The 20230-nt window shown below is 32.6% G+C and overlaps 1 protein-coding gene across 1 annotated transcript; it reads left to right on the forward strand.

Annotated features, from left to right (window-relative positions):
* Window positions 1–4855: 4855 nt before the first annotated feature.
* On the forward strand, window positions 4856–7616 carry LOC123529286 (uncharacterized). Its single transcript, XM_045309554.2, has 2 exons — window positions 4856–5204; window positions 6274–7616. Exons 1-2 carry the CDS (start codon window positions 5000–5002, stop codon window positions 7461–7463), a joined length of 1395 nt encoding a protein of 464 aa, XP_045165489.2. The 5' UTR covers window positions 4856–4999; the 3' UTR covers window positions 7464–7616.
* Window positions 7617–20230: the final 12614 nt, after the last annotated feature.

Below are 20230 nucleotides of genomic sequence, written 5' to 3' on the forward strand. Positions count from 1 at the left end.
ATGTGTGATTTCAAATTCAAAATCATTTCTAAAATGAATTTCATTCATCATTTGGAATTTTATTGTAAAACTGTGATTATTTTGCATTTTGTTTTTGTTTATTTACATTTCCCTAACATGTGCACACTGCTGTGATCTCTAGACCGGATGTTCATTAGGGGAGTTCACGCAAGTTTTTCTGTAACGCTGACGAAAGCATAAAATATGTGGAGTATCTCTGCAATATGAAATATTGAGAAAATTTGTTTTGTGCACGGTGGAAGATAGATGACCGCTTGTTAAATATGCCTGTCTGATACCCATTCACCGAACTGCGCGTTTAAGGTGAGAAATGTATGATTGAAATGAGTTAGTGCACTTTCCCATTCAAGACCATGGTTCTTATGGAATACCTAGGAGTAGGGTAAAACATGTTCAGAAGCATTTATTTTCTGGTCTGGTGCCAGTGGTTGCCATGTACATATTTTGATTTAATCTACATGTAGCTTTTCAATTTTCAAAAATGTAATTTCTTTGTTGAGAGGTTAAAAGCTTTAAAGCTCCCTAATGGTGTTTGTCAGTGAGCGTTCTAAGGCAGTGCTCCACTGTGTTCTTTTATTTGGCCGTTTCATCATCATTGTCTATAAGTTTTCTTTGTCAATGTATTTTTTACGAATGTTATTCATATACACAACCATGTATACACAGGATGGCAGTTTGGATGAACGTGGTATTCCTGTTTTATTAATTGCTGTAACTACTTTTTACAATTTGCTAATGGAAAGTATGCTCTTTTTGCAAACATATATGCGTTCTGTTATTAATTTGCAGTACTCAAGTCATATCATTTTTGTAGACGCAACACTGAATGACTGGCGGTATTTCTAGTAACGATTTGGCAATAATATATATTAATTTGTTTGACTGCGTTATACGCTCTCAGGGATCTTAATGATTTAGTTTAAATCGACTTCAAATTGATTTGACATCAAAACTTTTGTTCCTATTTAACAAATATGTATGAATGTCAACCGACATGAATTACATGTATTTTCACTGCAGTGGACATGATAATTTTGTGTTCGAAACCGAACCTTTGCAAATTATAAAGCTTACAGAAATGCCGTGAATTCATACTGCTTTGTGTGCAATTATTCTAAAACATAATTTTTCAATTCATTCTATTTTCACAAACTGTAAAGACTTCACTTACCGGTTGAAATCCCGTGTATATCTCTTCACTAATTGCTAGCAGCGAGTTTTGGCCGTTCGGGTTTTCTGATATTTCAAACATACAACGTAGCTATAAAAACAAGAATTTTGCAAAATATGGTGAAAAGGCACTATACAAAGACAAAATACTGGTCCACCCTCTGGCAAGTTTGCAGAAAATATAATTAAGTGCTTAATACACTTCTCTGGCCGTATGGCAGGTATATATTGATATCCTGGAAGGACAATTGGCTTCCTACTTCCCACATTTGACTTCTAACTTTTGCATTTCTCACTTCCAACTTCTTGACTTCCTACTTCTAACTTCCGCACTTCTGACTTCCAACTTCCGGACTTTCGACTTCTGATTTCCAACTTCCACATTTTTTACTTTCGTCTTCTTGACTTCTTACTTCTAACTTCCATTCTTCTGACCTCTAACTTCCACACTTCTTACTTCTAACTTCCTGACTTTCGACTTCTGACTTCCAATTTCCACACTCCTTACTTCCGACTTCCAAAGAGGAAAAGTTGGAAATCAGAAGTTTTGAAGTTGGAAGTCGGAAGTCAGAAAGTTAGAAGTGCAGAAGTTGGAAGTCAGAAGTGTGGAAGTCGAAAATCAGAAGTGCAGAAGGTGGAAGTTAGAAGTATAAGGTCTGAAAGTTAGAATTTAGAAGTCAGAAATCAGGAAGTTAGAAGTTTGAAGTTGAAAGTTAAAAGAGTGGAAGTTAGAAGTAAGAAGTGGGGAAGTAGGAAGTAAGAATTTTGGATGTTGGAAATCAGATGTCAGAAGTCAATAAGTTAGAAGTTAGAAGTGTTGAAACTGTAAGTAAACAATGAGAAGTTCGCAAGTTAGAAGTTAGAAGTGAAGAAACTGGAAGTCAGTCTGTAGTCGGAAGCGAGGTAGTTAGAAAGTTAGAAGTGAAGAAATTTGAAGTAAGAAGTTGAATAGGTAGAAGTCGGAAGTCAGAAGTCAGGAAGTTTGAAGTTGGAGATGTGAAAGCAAAAAGTTGGAAGTAAGAAGTCGAGAACTTAAAAGTGAGAAGTGCAGAAGTCAGAAATTAAAAGTAGGAAGTACGGAAGTTAAATGTCCCCCCAGAGCTTCCATATATGTAGGACTGAAGTAAGCCCATAGCATAAACTTGGAGGAATATATATTTCAATTTCTTATCCATCTGTAATAATTGGGGTAATTTGACATGCATGATGCGCATTATATCTTTGCTTTAAAACATTTGTTGGGATGTTCAATAGGCGAACAAGTCTCATAATTATAATAGTTAATCCCATTCATCATATACCTATATCCTTTACAATTATGTTGTAACATTATGGTATACAGAAAAAGATAACATAGTGTAGAAGAATAAAAACGCCACAACAATATATGGCAAATATTCTATTAATGTCGCTTGAATGCTAATAGCTTGATGGCTTTGACATTTATTTGTGACTATTTTTAATTGGTTTGTAAATGTTAAGAGTTAATTCATGTCATACATAATTCACAGCGTCTATTTACATATCGTCGCTTGACTTGTAGTAATCTACTTTAATATGTCCTTCTTTCACTTTTTTTAGGAATAAAGCCTTTATTTGGCTTACCCTGTGTTATTTTCAAGAGTAAATATTGTTATAAACGCTACATTCCTCCAGAATAACAGACACCATTTTAGAATATTAATTATTTGTGTTTGTACAAAGCTCAATTTTGCCATAATTTTGAAACACAGTTTATGTATGAAAAGAATGGAACAGTCTTCATCATATTCAAACTGTAGGGAAGTAGATCAAAGTTACAGAAATATATGACTATATAGTGCATAATTATTTGGATTTACATGACTTTTACGTAAAGTAAAATAGAAAAATTGAAATCTCCACAGGTCGCCCAACAGGACAAAAAATAGAAATGTTTCTGACTCGGTATGACCTAGTCTGTTCTTGGACAGTAATGAAAATGCACACTACCGTTCACGCCCTCAAGCACCGGTTTTAGCAGAACGCAGCATTTGCACATATAACAACAGACATTCGTAGATGTGTTCATATTGCAAGGTACAATGATACCCTTCAGTGAAATTGCATTAAACGCCGCGTATGGTCCCCGATTTAAAATAATGGACACGCAAAAAACGAGAAAACAATGGGCAGAACTAAACAAACTAGAATTTAGGAGTGGATCATAAGCTACTACAGTTCGTTTTCGTAAACATCATGTTTGTAAACATTACAGATTGCGTTTAGTAGCCTAAACTCAGGGTTCCATATTTTAGTGTGTCTTGTATAAGAGAAACGTGAGCTCAAGCTAAAACAAAACATATAATCGACAAAAGGGCCATGATGGCCCTATATCGCTCACCTGAGTTAAGTTGCTTGCTTGAACAAATTTCTTTGCTAAAGCTTTAAAAACAAGAAAGTAGGTCAGTAGGTCATATTCATCGTCACTGAAAGTCAGTTTTCAGATTAGTGTGCAAAACTGTACATGTCATCCAAACTTCAAGGCTGTATCTTGAAAAACAAGAAATTAGGTCAGTAGGTCAAGGTCACAGTCGGGTGACCCTTATCAAATGGGATCATCAGATAAATATAATTAAACAGTCTAGGAAATATGATCTGATAATTTTTGAAGTATTTTTTTCCTATATAACTCCTATATCAAGTGACCCATGGGGCAGGGCCTCTTTTCACCCCAAGGGCATATTTCGAAAAATCTTGTTAGAGACTAATTAGGCAATGATACATAAAAAATATCAAAGGCATTGGCCTTGGACTTTCAGACAAGAAGATTTTTGAAGTTTTTTCCTATATAAGTCTATGTAAAACTTGGGACCCCCAGGGTAGGACCTCTTTCACCACAGGGGCAAAATTTGAACACTTTTGGTAGTAGACCACTAGGCAATGCAACATATCAAATATCAAAAGCATAGACATTGCAGTTTCAGGGAAGAAGAATTTTAAAGCTTTTTCCTATATATGTCTATGTAAAACTAGGGAACCCCGTGGCAGGGCCTCTTTTCACCACAGGAGAGTAATTTGAACAATCTTGGTAGAGGCCTACTAGATGATGCTACATTCTAAATATCAAAGCCCTAGGCCTTATGGTTTTGGACAAGAAGATTTTCAAATTTTTCCCTATATAAGTCTATATAAACCATGTGATCCCCTGGGTGGAGCCATATTTGACTCTAGGGGGATAATTTGAACAATCTTGGTAGAGGCCTACTAGATGATGCTTCATACCAAATATCAAAGCCCTAGGCCTTGTGGTTTTGGACAAGAAGATTTTTAAAGTTTTTCATTTCGTACAGAATTCAATTCTTAGAATAATGTTTAAAGAAGAGCATCCAAGGATCATCCCTGTGAAGTTTTATCAAAATTGGCTCAGTGGTTTAGGAGGAGATGTTGTTTAAAGGAAAGTGTGGACGGACGCCGGACGGACGGACGGACGCCGGGCGCCGGACGGTAAGCGATCACAATAGCTCACTCTGAGCCTTTGGCTCAGGTGAGCTAAAAAGTAGAAATGTCATTTTGTAAGTAGAGAAATTTTGGTTTGAAAACATGTAAACACGTATGGCCTAGTAATCGAACTGTATTGTGCTATTTTTGTAACCTGTCGTACATTATACGCTCTGTGCATTCGATATTATAATATTTGGCCCAATGGTAGATAGCGGCGAGTTATCGTTACTTACTAGGTGGCGCAACGTGTCCCGGTCCATCATTCGGATTACTTCGAGATTTATCTCACACAAAAACAAAGAAAGTTTACTTCCGTGTTCTATAAATTCAATTTAAACGTCTTAAAATGCCGAAAACTTGTTGTTCCGTACCGGGTTGTCATGAAAGGGGAGGACATGAATACCCGAGTGATCCTATAAGAAGGGCGAAATGGGTACAGGCCGTTCGACGACTTGATGAAAACACAATGAAAATGTGGACGCCAACAAAATCGTCCGTCGTATGCAAGAAACACTTTACACCGGATGACTACATAAAGGAGACTATTTTTGGTATGATAATATGATAAAAACTGTATAATTTCTCGCCTGTAGCATGTTTTTGTATTGCAATTTGATTTATTTCAAAACGAAAGTACCAACTGACAATTATTTGGGAGTGGGAGGGGTAATGTTTCAATGTACTGTCTTAATTTATTTCATCATAAATAATGGGTTATTTGTTGGGTATGTAACATGTTTGACTGTCTTTCAATCTGTCAAGGACTAAAATTCAGGTCTTAGGGGTCATTAGTCAAAATAATTTGACGTTGGATTGTTTTATATTTGTGACTGGCATTCTAAATGTCAAAACTTGGGAGGACCCAAATAATGGAGGATGAATCACAGTACAAAGTCATGTAGAGTTATTGGATTTATCGCGTGTATACGCACAGTAAACTGTAATCGTGTACAGTAAATACATACGTTAAAATCACCAGCTTTGTATTTAGGTAGTGCCTAGCTGTCCGGTAACTGCATGCCTAGCCTGTGCTCTAGCAGTCCGGTAACTAGACGTGTTACCTTTCTGCCCGTTTTTTTAGCTGTGCGTTAATCAAATGCGTTCATGATTGATCTGTTTTTTGGCATTTTTTGGGTTGTTTTTTTTTTGTCAAAATAGTGTGCTTGTTATTTAGTTGATAAATTGCTAATCATCAATACAATCAATGAATAGTTGTGCTAAAATGCAGATGTAAAGTAAACAACAGACACAAATATTGAATTTTGGTCAGAGTTAAGCCTGGTATTTGTGTAGAGGTTAACATTGCCATTTTCTTTGCAACCAAGGTAATTTTAAAATGATAAATTCTATTTATTACACTTTCTAAATAAATTGATTACCGGACGGCTAGAAAAACCCTAGCAGATAGGCTAGGTGTCCGGGTTCCCGCAAGGCTAGACAGTTCCTTGTGTTTATCCATGCTTTGTACCTTACAAGTTAAAAGGCCGAATAGTCTTATTTACAAATCTAGGGTGTGACAAACGCCCTTGAAACGGGTATCTTGTATCTATAATGAATTACGATATTGCTTATATATTAAAATAAAATCATTAAACATGTCTTTTATTTCTTTATTTTAAGGATTGAAACCTGGATATGAACGGCTTCTGGCAACAGCAGTACCTAGTATTTTTCCTTGGACAACAGCGGATGGGGAGACAGCAAAAAATAGGAAAGAAAGAGCTTTGAACAGAGATTATAGAAAAAGTGAATTAGATAGGTCTTGTAAAGAAGACTTGGAGAGAAGTTTTACTGAACATGTTGATTTCGCAGAAGAAGTAATAGAGACAGAGACATTCACAGCAACACCTCTATTTGAAGATGAATTCACTGTTAAAAACTGTATGACCCAGACTGATGAGACACCAATGTTCTCAATTGAGAGATTTTCTTCCAACAATGAACTGATACATTTTTATACAGGTCTGGAGTCATATGCTAAATTTATGTTTGTGTTGAATTCTTTGGGACCTGCAGCATACTGTTTGAAATACATATACATGTATTTTCAAATAAGTGGTATATCTGTTGAAAACCAACTGTTTATGACTTTGATGAAGTTAAGGCGATATTCAACAAACTTTGAACTGTCAACTTTTTTCTCAGTTTCTGAATCAAGTGTGAAAAATATTGTTTACACATGGATTATATTTATGTCAAAACAGTGGAGGGAAGCCAATATATGGCCAAGTCAGAATCTGGTGAGGTATTTTATGCCGTCGGATTTTAAATTAAAATTCCCAAAGACAAGAATCATAATTGATGGAACTGAATGCCCAATTAAAAAACCTAAAGCACCTAGAGCTCAGCAGTCTACATATTCAACATACAAGAACAGAAACACTATTAAAGTTCTTGTTGGCACAACACCTGGTGGATTAGTAAACTATATTTCTGAAGCTTATGGAGGGTCTACCAGTGACAGACAAATTGTTGAAAGGTGTAAAATTGTAAATGCCTGTGACCCCGGGGATAGTGTAATGGCCGATAAAGGTTTTAACGTTCAGGATTTGTTTGCGACAGCAAATGTGCGAGTTAATGTACCAACGTTCTTCAAAAAGAAAAATAGAATGTCTGGGAAAATAGTTCTTAATGACAGGAAAATATCCAGTAAAAGGGTACATATTGAAAGAATTATTGGACTAGGAAAAACTTACAAGATCTTGACATGTCCTTTAACGGGCACGGAAACAAAGTTGTCGTCACATATAACTTATGTCTGTTTTATGTTGTGTAACTTCAAGACGTGTATAGTTCCAAAACATGCTTAGCACATTGAGTACAACATAGTTTCTGTTGACAGTTGTTGATGTCAAAGAAAACACAACACTTTGATATAATAAATATGTATATATTGAATACTTTCTGCATATTATCAAACAAGAGATTAAAAACAAGTAAAATAAATCAATTTCAAAACTTCATTCTGTGTTTATTCCTGAAGTTAAACTTAGAAAATGAATACTTGATGTAGCATCAGTACAGATTTGAAAGATTTATGTCAGACCATTTTACTAACTACGCACCCATCTGATACCGTGATATCGTTTACATCACTGACATTTAAAAATGATATCAAATGTATTCAAATATATCAGAAAAATTTTTAAATTAGATAATCATTGTACCATTATTAATTTTAAATCAGTTTTATTGATATCTTTAAAACAATTTAATGATATCAATGATATCTATAACTCGTTTAATAAAATCAAATTATATCAATAATTTTTACATCATAAAATGGTTTTCGATATCAGTGATAGAATCAGGGTGATTTTTAGATATAGGTATTCTATTTAATAGGTATTCTATTTAACTGAAGATATTCTTGAAAAAATAAAGTTCTGATTCTAGCTGACTAGTCGCAGTGATTTTACAGATAGGTCAGGTTATCGCAAATAAAAACATCTGAGAGGTGTCTGTTTTCTTAATATGTATATGACAATGAACTCAGTCTATATATGGCTTGTAAAAATGTTTTTCCAGCAGGACCATTTTGAAATGGCTTTCAAAGAAAGTTTTTAACTGGCCAACCATTTCTGATATGAAAGTGTCATTTCTTTCAATATCAAAATATTTGATGTCCCTTATCTTCAGGTTATCTGCTGAACAGATAATCAGTGAACATTTTTTAGCTCCAGTGCACAATAGCTGGCCTTGGATTTGATAATAATAATTATGATTCATATTAAGAGAGTATTGTCCACGGTCGTTACAACTTAAATAAGGCACTGTGACAGGAGTGATATCTTTGTCTCTTGCAGAATAAGGACATTTTGCTTCAACAATATGCTTTACATTAATAATACCATCCGGTGAAGATGCTAAAAATGGAAATTGTTTCGAGACCACTAAACCACAGGAATGCACAGTGTTGCCGGTGTCTTCCATAAATCTGGTTATAGCGATTGTTTCATGTTTGCGTCCATGTTCCAAGGCGGCCGCTTTAATTGCTCTTGTATCAACTAAAGATCTGGCTAGTTTATCTTTATCAGTCCGGTCAGTAGACTTGCAAATTTTACCAGACATCGAGGATGGTAGGCGCTTTGTACGTTCCTCTTTCCATAATTTATTCGCGCTCTGGCCCATTGCTTTTTTTTCGATATCAATAACCGTTTCATCACTGATTTTGGTAACGAAAATTTTCTGAAGGAAATTCTCTTCTGGCGAAAGTTTTAAATAGTCATGATCTAATGCAACAGCTTTAGTGTTTGCTGGTTCAAAAGTTTGAAATATTGGCATTTTGGATATGCCAGGAAAATTCAAGCATGCATTTCTGAAATGGTCTTGATAGCTAACAGAATTTCTAAACTGCTCTGGTCTTGGGTCAAAATCAATGTTTGTTAATTCAGCTGCACCAGGCATATCAAGTGTATCAGCCTTTAATGGACTACCTAAATATTTTTTACACTTATGAAAACTTTGCAATTTTTGGGTGCATGTTTCTTCCGTTTTTACTGTCTTTTTCTGGGAGAACATTACTGCACCATAAAGTACTGTGCACACATGTTTGCAGTGAGCATGTGGCCCCATACCAGCAGCACATTCACACTGTGCCTCAATAACTGACCCCCCCCCCCCCCCCCCCAGAGTTAAGTTCAACATCTACAGTATAACACACACCTTTCTTCATCTCTGCATGACAACTTGATTTAATATATACAACATCCTGTCCTCGTGAAATACGGAAATATCTCAAAAACTGCTCATTGTATAGTCTTTGAATACGATTATCCAGGGTTTTCTCATGCTGTGCCAGATACTTATGCACACTGTCTAGTTCTGTTTTCGGAAATTTTGATTCCGAGTTGACATCCGCATATTTTGTGGGATCTGGTAATGTCATGTTGTATTCAGGCTCTAAAGTCTCTACATTTCCAAAGTTTTGATTTCTCTCGTAAGACACTAATCTGTAAATAGAATAGGAAACTATTTCAAATAAGATGTATTACACGGCAGAACAAATAAATTCGTAATGAAAACGTTGAAACCAAACCCCACCCACTCACAGATGTATGAACAACAACGTAAAATAAAAATGTCTGGAAATAAAGAAATATCAAGAAACAAAGGAAAATATATTTTCTGGTCATTTATTTAGACTAATATAAAATAAAGCTACAATTAACTCTTCAAACATACGCTAAATAGCAAATTATACGCGAAATAAATGTTGACAGCGTTCATTTTCGCCGCGGCGGCATTCTACTTTCGTTTTCAAAATATCTGTTTTCTCTCTAAAATAACGGGAAATGTACGTACCTTTCAACCAATTCATTCTTACGTCCAGAAAGTCTAGCACCCCTTTTTTTCAATTCTGCCTTCAGTTGTGGAATTGTAAGTGATCCGAACTTAGATTCCATTTTTTAAAAGTAAAGAACGTTTGTTTTGATTTGTCTCAGAATGATGCTAATCGATAAGGGATTCTGATGGACCGGGAACAGTGGCGCCACCTATCGGTTGGCAGGGGAAGATAACCAACTATTATCTGCCATTTCGGTGTTATCCATATGTTTTACGGAAAGAAATTTTGGTTTAGTGTCTCAGTAAATATCATTATTAGTATATAAGTGAAACACGCACTCGTCGCTCGTATCTGTGGCTCAGTGGTTACAGCAAATGGCTCGTAAAGCGGGAATTCGCTGGTTCAAGCCCATTAGCGAGAACATTTTTATTTTTCATTTTTAATTGTTTATATGATTTATACGACACCGATGACAGCAGTACCGACACCGCGAGCAAAACTGAATGATGAATTTAGCTAGTTGTAATTTATATTTATGAAATTTGTAATTTAGTGAAATGAACTGTGAATAAATAAATAACATAAACATATATAAAATATGAGAAATTAAAAAAAAAATGAGATAAAAATAAAACAAAAATACCTGTGAAAATACAATAAAGGAAATATTGGATAAAAATTTACATGTACAAAGTGTTTGTTGAAATTTGTGAAGAAAAAAAAACAGGACAGACACTGAAGGGTTTCGATCTTACGACCTCCAGGTTTCAAGCTATTGATGATGACCACTGAGCTATCGTGACTTGCGTACATCCGTATACACGCCTTAAATATAAACCACTTTAATTGCTGGTTACCTTCCGTATACTATACGGAATGTACCGAAAATCAGCCGAAGATTAAAATATTCTGTGCAACGCCCATTTATTCAATATGCATTTGACAGTTCAATGAAATAGAACAATACTCGCGCTAGGTATATAACATGTTTATGTTAATATTGTGAAAAGGGGAATCGGGTAGTGAAACCATTATCCGTGACAAAATAGTTGTACTACTTTTGAATCGCATTGACTATAAAGAAATTAAGTAAACCCTGAATTACCAATAATGACATAATCGACTTTACCGATAACGTTTTTGTTATCGTTTTCTATTTATATTAATTTTGCATATCATATATAATAATAAGCTGTTAAAAGACAAAATGAAAACAGTTAGTTAAACAATGCTCAAAACTATGAAAGCGCGAATATTGGAACCACTAAGCCATCGCCAGGACATAACTTAGCGGTCAAAAGTGTCTGTCAAGTATTGATATAGCGCAAGGTGATATGCGCAAGTATGTAACGGTAACAATAACAAATATAAGGATCTCAAGGCAATAAAAAAAATCAACAAGAGGGTTATAATGACACCAAGTCGCTCTAGTCTTGACTATTTTACCTTGAATATATGTATGACACACTAAATAATGTTGGTAATTATTTTGTTTCTTGAGAATGGTTTAGGTTTATAACTCACCAGAGCACGAAGTGCTCAAGGTGAGCTATTGTGACCTGTAATTGTCCAGCGTCCGTCGTCGTGCGGTGTGCTTCGTGCGTCAACATTTGCCTTATCAACACTCAAGGGGCTACATTTATGACCCAATCTTTATGAATCTTTGTCAGAATGTTTGTCTTGATGATCTCTAGGTCAAGTTCGAAACTGGGCTATATGGGTAAAAAAATAGGTCACTAGGCCAGATCAAAGGAAAATTTGTTAACACTCTAGAGTCCACAGTTTAAATTTGAAACTTATAAGAATTGGTCAGAACGTTTGTCTTGATGATCTTTAGGGCAGGTTTGAATATGGGTCACGTGGGGTCACAAACTAGGTCACCCGGTCAAATCAAAGGAAAGGCTCATTAACACTAGTCACATTAGTAAACGTATCTTTATTAAACTTGGTCAGAATGTTTGACTTTATGATCTTTAGATCAAATTTGAAAATGGGTCATGTGGAGTAAAAAACTAGGTCACTAGTCTAGATCAAAGAAAAATCTTGTTAACACTCTAGAAACCTCATTTTAAGTTTAAAACTCATGAAAATAGGTAAGAACTTTTGGCTTGATGACCTCTAGGTTAGGCTTGAGTCTGGGTCATGTGGAGTCAAAATTTCATTCTATGAACTTAAAGGAAATGCTTGTGAACACTCTTGACGTCACTTTTATGATCCTATCTTCATGAGACTTGGTCAGAATGTTTTTCTTGATAACTTTTAGGTCACGTTTGTATTTTGAACATTTGGAGTCAAAAACTAGGTCACCTGATCAAATCAAAGGAAAAACTTGTTAACACTCTAGAGACCAGATTTGAGATCCTATCTTCATGAAACTTGGTCTGACAATTTATCTTGATGATTCCTATGCCAAGTTTGAATCTGGATTATGTTGGATCAAAAACTAGGTCACTTGGTCAAATCAAAGGAAAAGATTGTTAACAGTCTAGAGGCCACATTTATGATCCTATATTTATGAAACCTGGTCAAAATGCTCATCTTAATGATCCTTAAGTCAAGTTTAAATATGAGTCATGTGGGATCAAAAACTAGGTCACATGCTCAAATCACATGAAAAGCTTGTTAACGCTCTTGAGACCAGATTTATGATCCTATCTTCATAAAACTTGTTCAGAACTTGGTCAAAATGTTTGTCTTGATGATCTCTCGGTCACGTTTGAAACTGGGCCATGTGGGTCAAAAACTAGGCCAGTAGGTCAGATCAACTGAGGTGAGCGATATAGGGCCATCATGGCCCTCTTGTAATTTCATTTTGTAATAGGAAAATTAAATTCTATTTGCAACACGATATTTAATGCTTAGATTAATGCACAGCTGAACACAATCATGTCGTGAAGACATTTCCTATCCTTTACAATGCCAAAATGTTTATATTGTCTCTTAAATCTTTCACTTCTTTTAAAAAAGTTGTATTTTTCTTCTCCCTCAGTCACTTTGGGTTTTGAAATGCCTCGCCCTGCTTCTTGTTGTTTCACCAAAGTATAACTTAATGGTTGTTGACATTATTATATGCAGTGTGAGAACAGGTCTTTTTGCTGTTGTTAACGATGATACCGGGACTTCAACACGTCACAAATTTTGAACTCGTCCCCGTTTATGTCAATGATTTTCTGATTATGTTGTGGTAGGCGCTACAATCCTGGCACTGAAACGAATATATCATAAACCTCTTCTGCATCGGAAATCCTGAATCTCTCTCTTTCTTGCATCATAATATACAAAGTTTTTTCTTCAAGGATATTCTTCTAGGAGAACTGCTTCACTTCGATATAATATCTTTTAGAAATACATAGAAATCATAAAATACAGATACTGAGTTGCTTGCATTTGAAAAATATTGTACTCCATTTCGCAAAGATCGTCAAGGTGGTAATCTCGGAAAAGATCTTGTTTACAACAAAAACCATATCCCAGACATTAAAGATTCAAGGAGAGGAATTTTTATGGATTGAACTACACATTCAACACAGGCAAATACCTTATGGTAAAATATTGTCGCCGCTTAATTCTTAAACTCTATAACACTCGCTTTTCATACTTATATTTCATTTCATTTCATTCTTTACTTATACCGACAATATACTGACCACTGGCGATTTAATCTCGACATGCTAAAACCTACCCTAAAACAACAAAAAAAATATCAGAGTATGATATGGATCAGGTTATCGGGAAGCCACCCTCGTTGGACAGAAACGTTACAAACTCTCATTGATAACTTTCTTGTATCCTCAACTAGTGAAATATCTTTCCTTGGTGAAGGCGAGCTTTTCATTTCCTTGAAAAAAGCTTTAGGTATCATTGTTTAGTTCGTAGCTGTAGAAGACGTTCTAAAACCAACCATATTTGCTTTGAAGTGTCACGTTGGCAATCGGATCGCCCTAAAATAGGAAGCGTCTACTTTTGATTGGAAGTCTCTCTTTCGCAAAGATACTTCTATTTACGCCTCTAAAGTAACACACAAAATACGTAAACTATCAGAAAAAGCAGATACCACATAAATCAATCAAAGTACGTCAGTCTGACCAGTAGTATTAAATATAGCGCTTCTGGCGCAGTTTAATCTAATTTAACATTTAGTCTTTGACCTAAACCGACCAATGCCGGACAATTAAAAATCCACAGGTTTTAACTTTACTTTCATTTTCTCATATTTTCAGAAAACCTGGTTATAAATAGCTGACATATTTTCTGAAAATGTTATGAAGCGAGCCCTATTTTAATTGGAATTTACGTTGTATTTTCTGAAAATGGCTATGTGGGAAACCACAAATTCAACCAATCAAAAGCCTGCCATTTTTCTGCCAAGTTGGCAGCAAACTGTCATTTGCTTTTACTTTGGCCGAATCTTTGGCCGAATCTTTGGCAAACTTTTGGCAGATTATATTATATTATATTTATTAATAAAATGTAAGATATTTGATCTTATTTTGAATTAATAACTACATTATTAGTCTTTAAATAATTTTAAATACATTTGATATAGATGAGTTTACAAAATAAAATATATTGTTTGAAAGAAAGAATATTTACTGATAATATAAATCCTCATTATGTTACAACAAAAAACGGGAGAAAAATGATAAGGGCTACTTGTTCATCTTCTGGAAAGATGAAATCAAAGTTTGTTAAAAGTACAGGAGGTAATTTAGATATTCACAAAGCAATGTTACCTTTATTACCTAAGAAAGGTTTAACACTTCCAGGATATAATTATTGCGGGCCAGGAAATCCCCTAGATAATGGACCCCCTGTCAATGAACTGGATGCAGTATGTATGGACCATGATTTTTGCTATGACAGTGATGTAAAAAAGGGTACATGTGATAAACAAATGCTTTCCAATTTAAATAAAACTAAATCAAAAACATTTGGAGAAAAGATTGCAAAACATTTAGTTGTGAAACCTATAATTAAAACGAAATACACACTTGGGTTGGGACAAAAACAAAAGTCAAAAAACGGGAAAAGGGGGTAGAGTATACCCCCGGAATCACTGCACCAAGCTACCGCTGGAGCGATGAATTAGCAGAAGAATTACACAAACCAATTAAAAGGAAATTTAGGAAACGAAGAGTGATAGTTAATGATATTGATGATACTTGGTCAGCTGATTTAGTTGACATGCAAGCTTTTTCAAAATATAATAAAGGAGTAAAGTACTTGTTAACCGTTATTGATATATTTAGTAAATATGCTTGGGTTATTCCATTAAAGAATAAAACCGGAGAATCTGTTACTGAAGCATTTGAAAAAATAATTTTAGAAGGACGGTTACCACAAAATTTATGGGTAGATGAAGGAAAAGAATTTTATAATAAAAAGTTTGAATCATTTTTGAATAAAAATAAGATTAATATGTACCATACATTTAATGAAGGAAAGGCTGCAGTAATAGAAAGATTTAATAGAAGTTTAAAAAGAATAATGTGGAAATATTTTACAGCAAATAATACTTATACTTATTTAGATAATTTGCAGGATATGGTTGATAAATATAACAAAACAAAACATTCTAGTATAAAAATGACACCAATCGAAGCTAGTAAAAACTTAAAAAAAGGTACTGTTTACTTTAATTTATATGGTGGTTTAAAAATACCAAAGAGTAAAACAAAATTTAAAATTGGTGATCGAGTTCGCTTAAGCAAACTTAAAAGACATTTTGAAAAAGGATATACACCAAATTGGACAGAGGAAATATTTATAATTTATAAAATTAATAATACAAATCCCAGAACATACACTATTAAAGATTTAAATGATGAAATAATTCAAGGTTCATTTTATGAACAAGAACTTTTACCTACTACACAAGAAGTTTTTAGAATAGAAAAAGTTATTAGACGAGACTATAAGAAAAAACAAGCTTTAGTAAAATGGAAAGGTTACAATGAAAAATTTAATAGTTGGGTTCCGTTTAGCGATCTTGAACAAATTTAATTTAGAAATAAAAAGTTTAATTATATAAATGAGTAATAAAAATCTTATTTCTAATAATAATGGAATAGAAACAATAGATCAATTAATTATTCACTTAACTAAACTAGCTGCTGCTTACAGAAAAAGTTATAAATTTTGTGGGAGAGTAAGTACTGGGTTATATATTACAGCAGGTGTTTTTGGTTGTTCAGCTGCATTAGCACTTGTTCCAGCTATTCCTATATTTGTAGCAGTTGCTGGCGCTGTTCCATCAGTAATTACCATATTTACTAACAGACTAAAACTTGACGACAAGAAATTTTTTTTAAAATCAGATCACCACAAAATAAAACAACTTATAACAAAAGCACGGATTGCAGCTTTAGCTGTTCATAACCCTAATGATCCTGGAAAAGTAAATAAAGAAGAAGAGAAAAAAGTTATTCAGGATATTTTTACAATACTATTAGAAATGCAGAAAGAAAAAAATTATTCAACACCTCTTGAAATGCATATGAAGGAATTTAAACTTAACGGATATAAAAGCAAAAAAGAAGAAGAGTTGTATTAAATTTTACGTGTGTTTTTTAAAGATTTTTTTCTATAAGTATATTATATATAGATGGTTAATAGAAAGGTAGATAGAATGATTATGCCAAAATTATCTAGCACTTTAGGAGAAATAATGAATCCAGATGAAAATTCATATAAGAAAGTTCTTAAAAGAAGAAATGTTATTAAATCAAAACTTGATCAAATAGTTAGCGATGAATATAAAAATCATGTTATTGATAAATTACAAAATGTTATAGATCCTTATCTTTGTAAAAGAACTTTATTTGAATGGGACTGTGGTTGTCTATTAACTGAAGAAGAAAATGATGAAAGATTATGTGATTGTCCCAGACCAAATAATTATCGAAACAATCCTAAAAAAGTTATTGTAACCGACTGTGATACAATGAAAAAAAAAATATATAGAAGCACTTACAAAGCATCTAAGAATTTGGTATTAATGCTGGGTTAATAAAAATGTGTTGTGAAGGGACAAACCGAGTAAAATGTTGAATATCAAAAGTTAATGGAAAAAGATATAAGTTTAAATATTTTATTTCTTCTTAAAGATAATTTAAAACTTTATTTATTTTATTATTTTTTAATTATTTTTTTAATTATTTTTTTAATCCTTTTTTGCTTGAAGATTTTTTTTTCTAAATATAATATATAGATGGAAATCGAGAGATCTTCAAAACAATATTATAAGAAATTTGAAATTAAAATTACATATAGACAAGATCCAAAGAATCAATTATATTTAACTATAAACGACTCTTATGAAATACTTAAATCTGAACTTAAAACTTTAAAAGGTATAAAAATAAACGTTGTTTTAAAAATAACTTTTGCAAAAATGGATAAAACTGATACAATATATAAATCAGCTTATTTTCAATCAAAGGCTTTAGAAATTATTAACACAAACGAAATAAAAAAAACTTTACATCAAGCTTTTGATGAAATAATAAATAGAATTGGTAATTGGATTTCTGAAGGAAGTGGCTGGAGAATAGAGTCAGTTGATGCTCATTATATAAATATATATAAGTATAATCCATTGGCTGCTTCAAGTTATTTAGAATTACCAAAACCATTACAAAATTCAATGAAAGGATTAATAAATATAAAGAATGATGATAATGAATGTTTTAGATGGTGTCATTTGGCTTACAAATTTCCTGTTGAAAAAGACCCTCAAAGAGTTTCAAAATATAAAAAACATATAAACGATCTTGATTATACTGGAATTAAATTTCCTGTTACATTAAATCAAATTCCTAAAATAGAAGTTTTAAATGAAATATCATTTAATATATTTGGATATGAAGAAAATAGTATTTATCCATTGTACATATCAAAGTATCAATACGAAGAACACTGTGACATGTTGCTAATTACTAATGATAAAATAAATGATAAAATAACTGATGATGACTGTAAGCCCTCAAGAACTGTAGTCCAACATTATGTTTGGATAAAAGACTTTAATAGATTAATGTTTCAAAAAACAAAATATCAACATAAAAAACATTTTTGTAAATCATGTTTACAGAATTTTTCACAAGAAAGAATATTAAATGAACATATTCCAAATTGTTTAGCTATTAATGGTATCCAAGGTGTAAAAATGCCAAAAGAGGGAAGTAAAGTACAATTTAAAAATTATCATAAAGGTTTAGCAGTACCTTTTGTAATTTATGCTGATTTTGAATCAATAACTAAAAAAGTTTTAACTGCTTTACCATCAACTGAATCTTCATTTACTGAACCATATCAAAATCATATAGATTGTGGTTACGGCTATAAAGTTGTTTGTTGTTATGACGATAAATATACTAAACCAACCCAGATTTATAGAGGACCTAATACAGTTTATAAGTTTATTGAAAAAATGCTTGAGGAAGTGGAATATTGTAAAGAAATATTTAAAGAACATTTTAACAAAGAACTAAGAATGTCTAAAAAAGATTCAACCGAATTTAAAAAACAAAAGTTTTGTCATATTTGTGAAAAAGAATATAACGAAAATGAAAATCCTGTCCGTGATCATTGTCATATAACAGGAAAATTTAGAGGAAGTGCTCACTCAGAATGTAATATTAATTTTAAACTAACACACAAAATTCCTGTTATTTTTCAGAATTTAAGAGGTTATGACGGTCATTTTATTATGCAACAAATAGGAAAATTCAAAAAAGAAATTAATGTTATTCCTAACAATATGGAAAGATATATGGCATTTATGATTTCCGACTTGGTCTTTATTGATTCATTCCAATTTATGTCTCAATCATTGGATAATCTAGTGAAAAATATTCCAGAATTTAAATACTTATCTCAAGAATTTGATTGTGAAAGCATTAATTTATTAAAAACAAAAGGTGTTTATCCATATGATTACATGGATTCATTTAAAAAATTCAAAGAAACAAAATTACCTTCTAAAGAAGAGTTTTATTCAATTTTAAATGAAACACACATATCTGACAACGAATATGAACATGCTAAAAATGTTTGGAAAAAATTTAAAATTAAAACAATGGGAGATTACCATGATCTATATTTAAAAACTGATGTATTACTTTTAGCTGATGTATTTGAAAATTTTAGAAAACTATGTTTAGAGTACTACAAATTAGATCCTTGTCATTATTTTAGTAGTCCTGGGTTAGCTTGGGATGCAATGTTAAAAATGACTGGAATTAAGTTAGATTTAATAACTGATATTGATATGTATCTTTTTATTGAAAAGGGACTGAGAGGAGGAATAAGTTATATTTCAAACAGATACAGTAAAGCAAACAATAAATATATGAAAGATTATGATTCAAAAGAAGAAAGCAAATACATTATGTACCTTGACGCCAATAACCTTACGGTTGGGCTATGTGTCAACCTTTACCCTCTGGAAACTTTAAATTTATATCCGAAAAACAATTCAAGAAATTAATTGCAAAGGTAAAACTAACTTTATAGTTGAATGTGATCTTGAATATCCAAAAGAATTACATAAAACCCACAATGATTATCCTTTAGCTCCTGAAAAATTAAAATACCAGATCAATGGCTTTCTGATTATAGTAAAAATATTAAAACAGAATTTGAAATAGGAAAAAGTAATGTAAAAGAAGTTGGTTCCAACTTTAATGAAAAAACAAAATTATGTAGTTCATTATAAAAATCTTGAACTATATACACAATTAGGGTTAAAAGTAACAAAAATACATAAAATATTAACTTTTGACGAAAGTCCTTGGTTAAAAAAGTATATTGATTTTAATACTCAAAAAAGATCTAAAGCAAAAAATTCATTTGAAAAGGACTTTTTAAGTTAATGAACAACTCTGTATTCGGTAAGACGATGGAGAATTTACGTAAGAGGGTTAATATTAAATTAACACATGATGAAAATATTTTATTAAAATACATAGCCAAACCTTCATTTGTTAGTTCAACGATGTTTAACTCTAACCTTTTTGGAATTCATAGAATAAAAGAAAGTTTGTTATTAAACAGACCTTGTTATGTTGGAATGTGCATTCTAGATTTATCAAAATATTTAATGTATGATTTTCATTATAATTACATTAAGGAAAAGTACAAGGGTAATTGTAAATTATTGTTTACTGACACTGATTCATTATGTTATGAAATTAAAACCAAAGATGCATATGAGGATTTTTATAAGGACAAAGATTTATTTGATAATAGTGATTACGATAACAACTCAAAATTTTATTTTGATAATAA

The sequence above is a fragment of the Mercenaria mercenaria genome, unplaced genomic scaffold (genome assembly GCF_021730395.1).
Source record: "Mercenaria mercenaria strain notata unplaced genomic scaffold, MADL_Memer_1 contig_3016, whole genome shotgun sequence".
Lineage (NCBI taxonomy): Eukaryota > Metazoa > Mollusca > Bivalvia > Venerida > Veneridae > Mercenaria > Mercenaria mercenaria.

Coding starts and splice junctions, on each gene's coding strand:
- LOC123529286 (XM_045309554.2), top strand. CDS start 5,000: ATGCCGAAAACTTGTTGTTCCGTACCGGGTTGTCATGAAAGGGGAGGA. Junction 5,205..6,273: donor CATAAAGGAGACTATTTTTG/GTATGATAATAT, acceptor CTTTATTTTAAG/GATTGAAACCTGGATATGAA.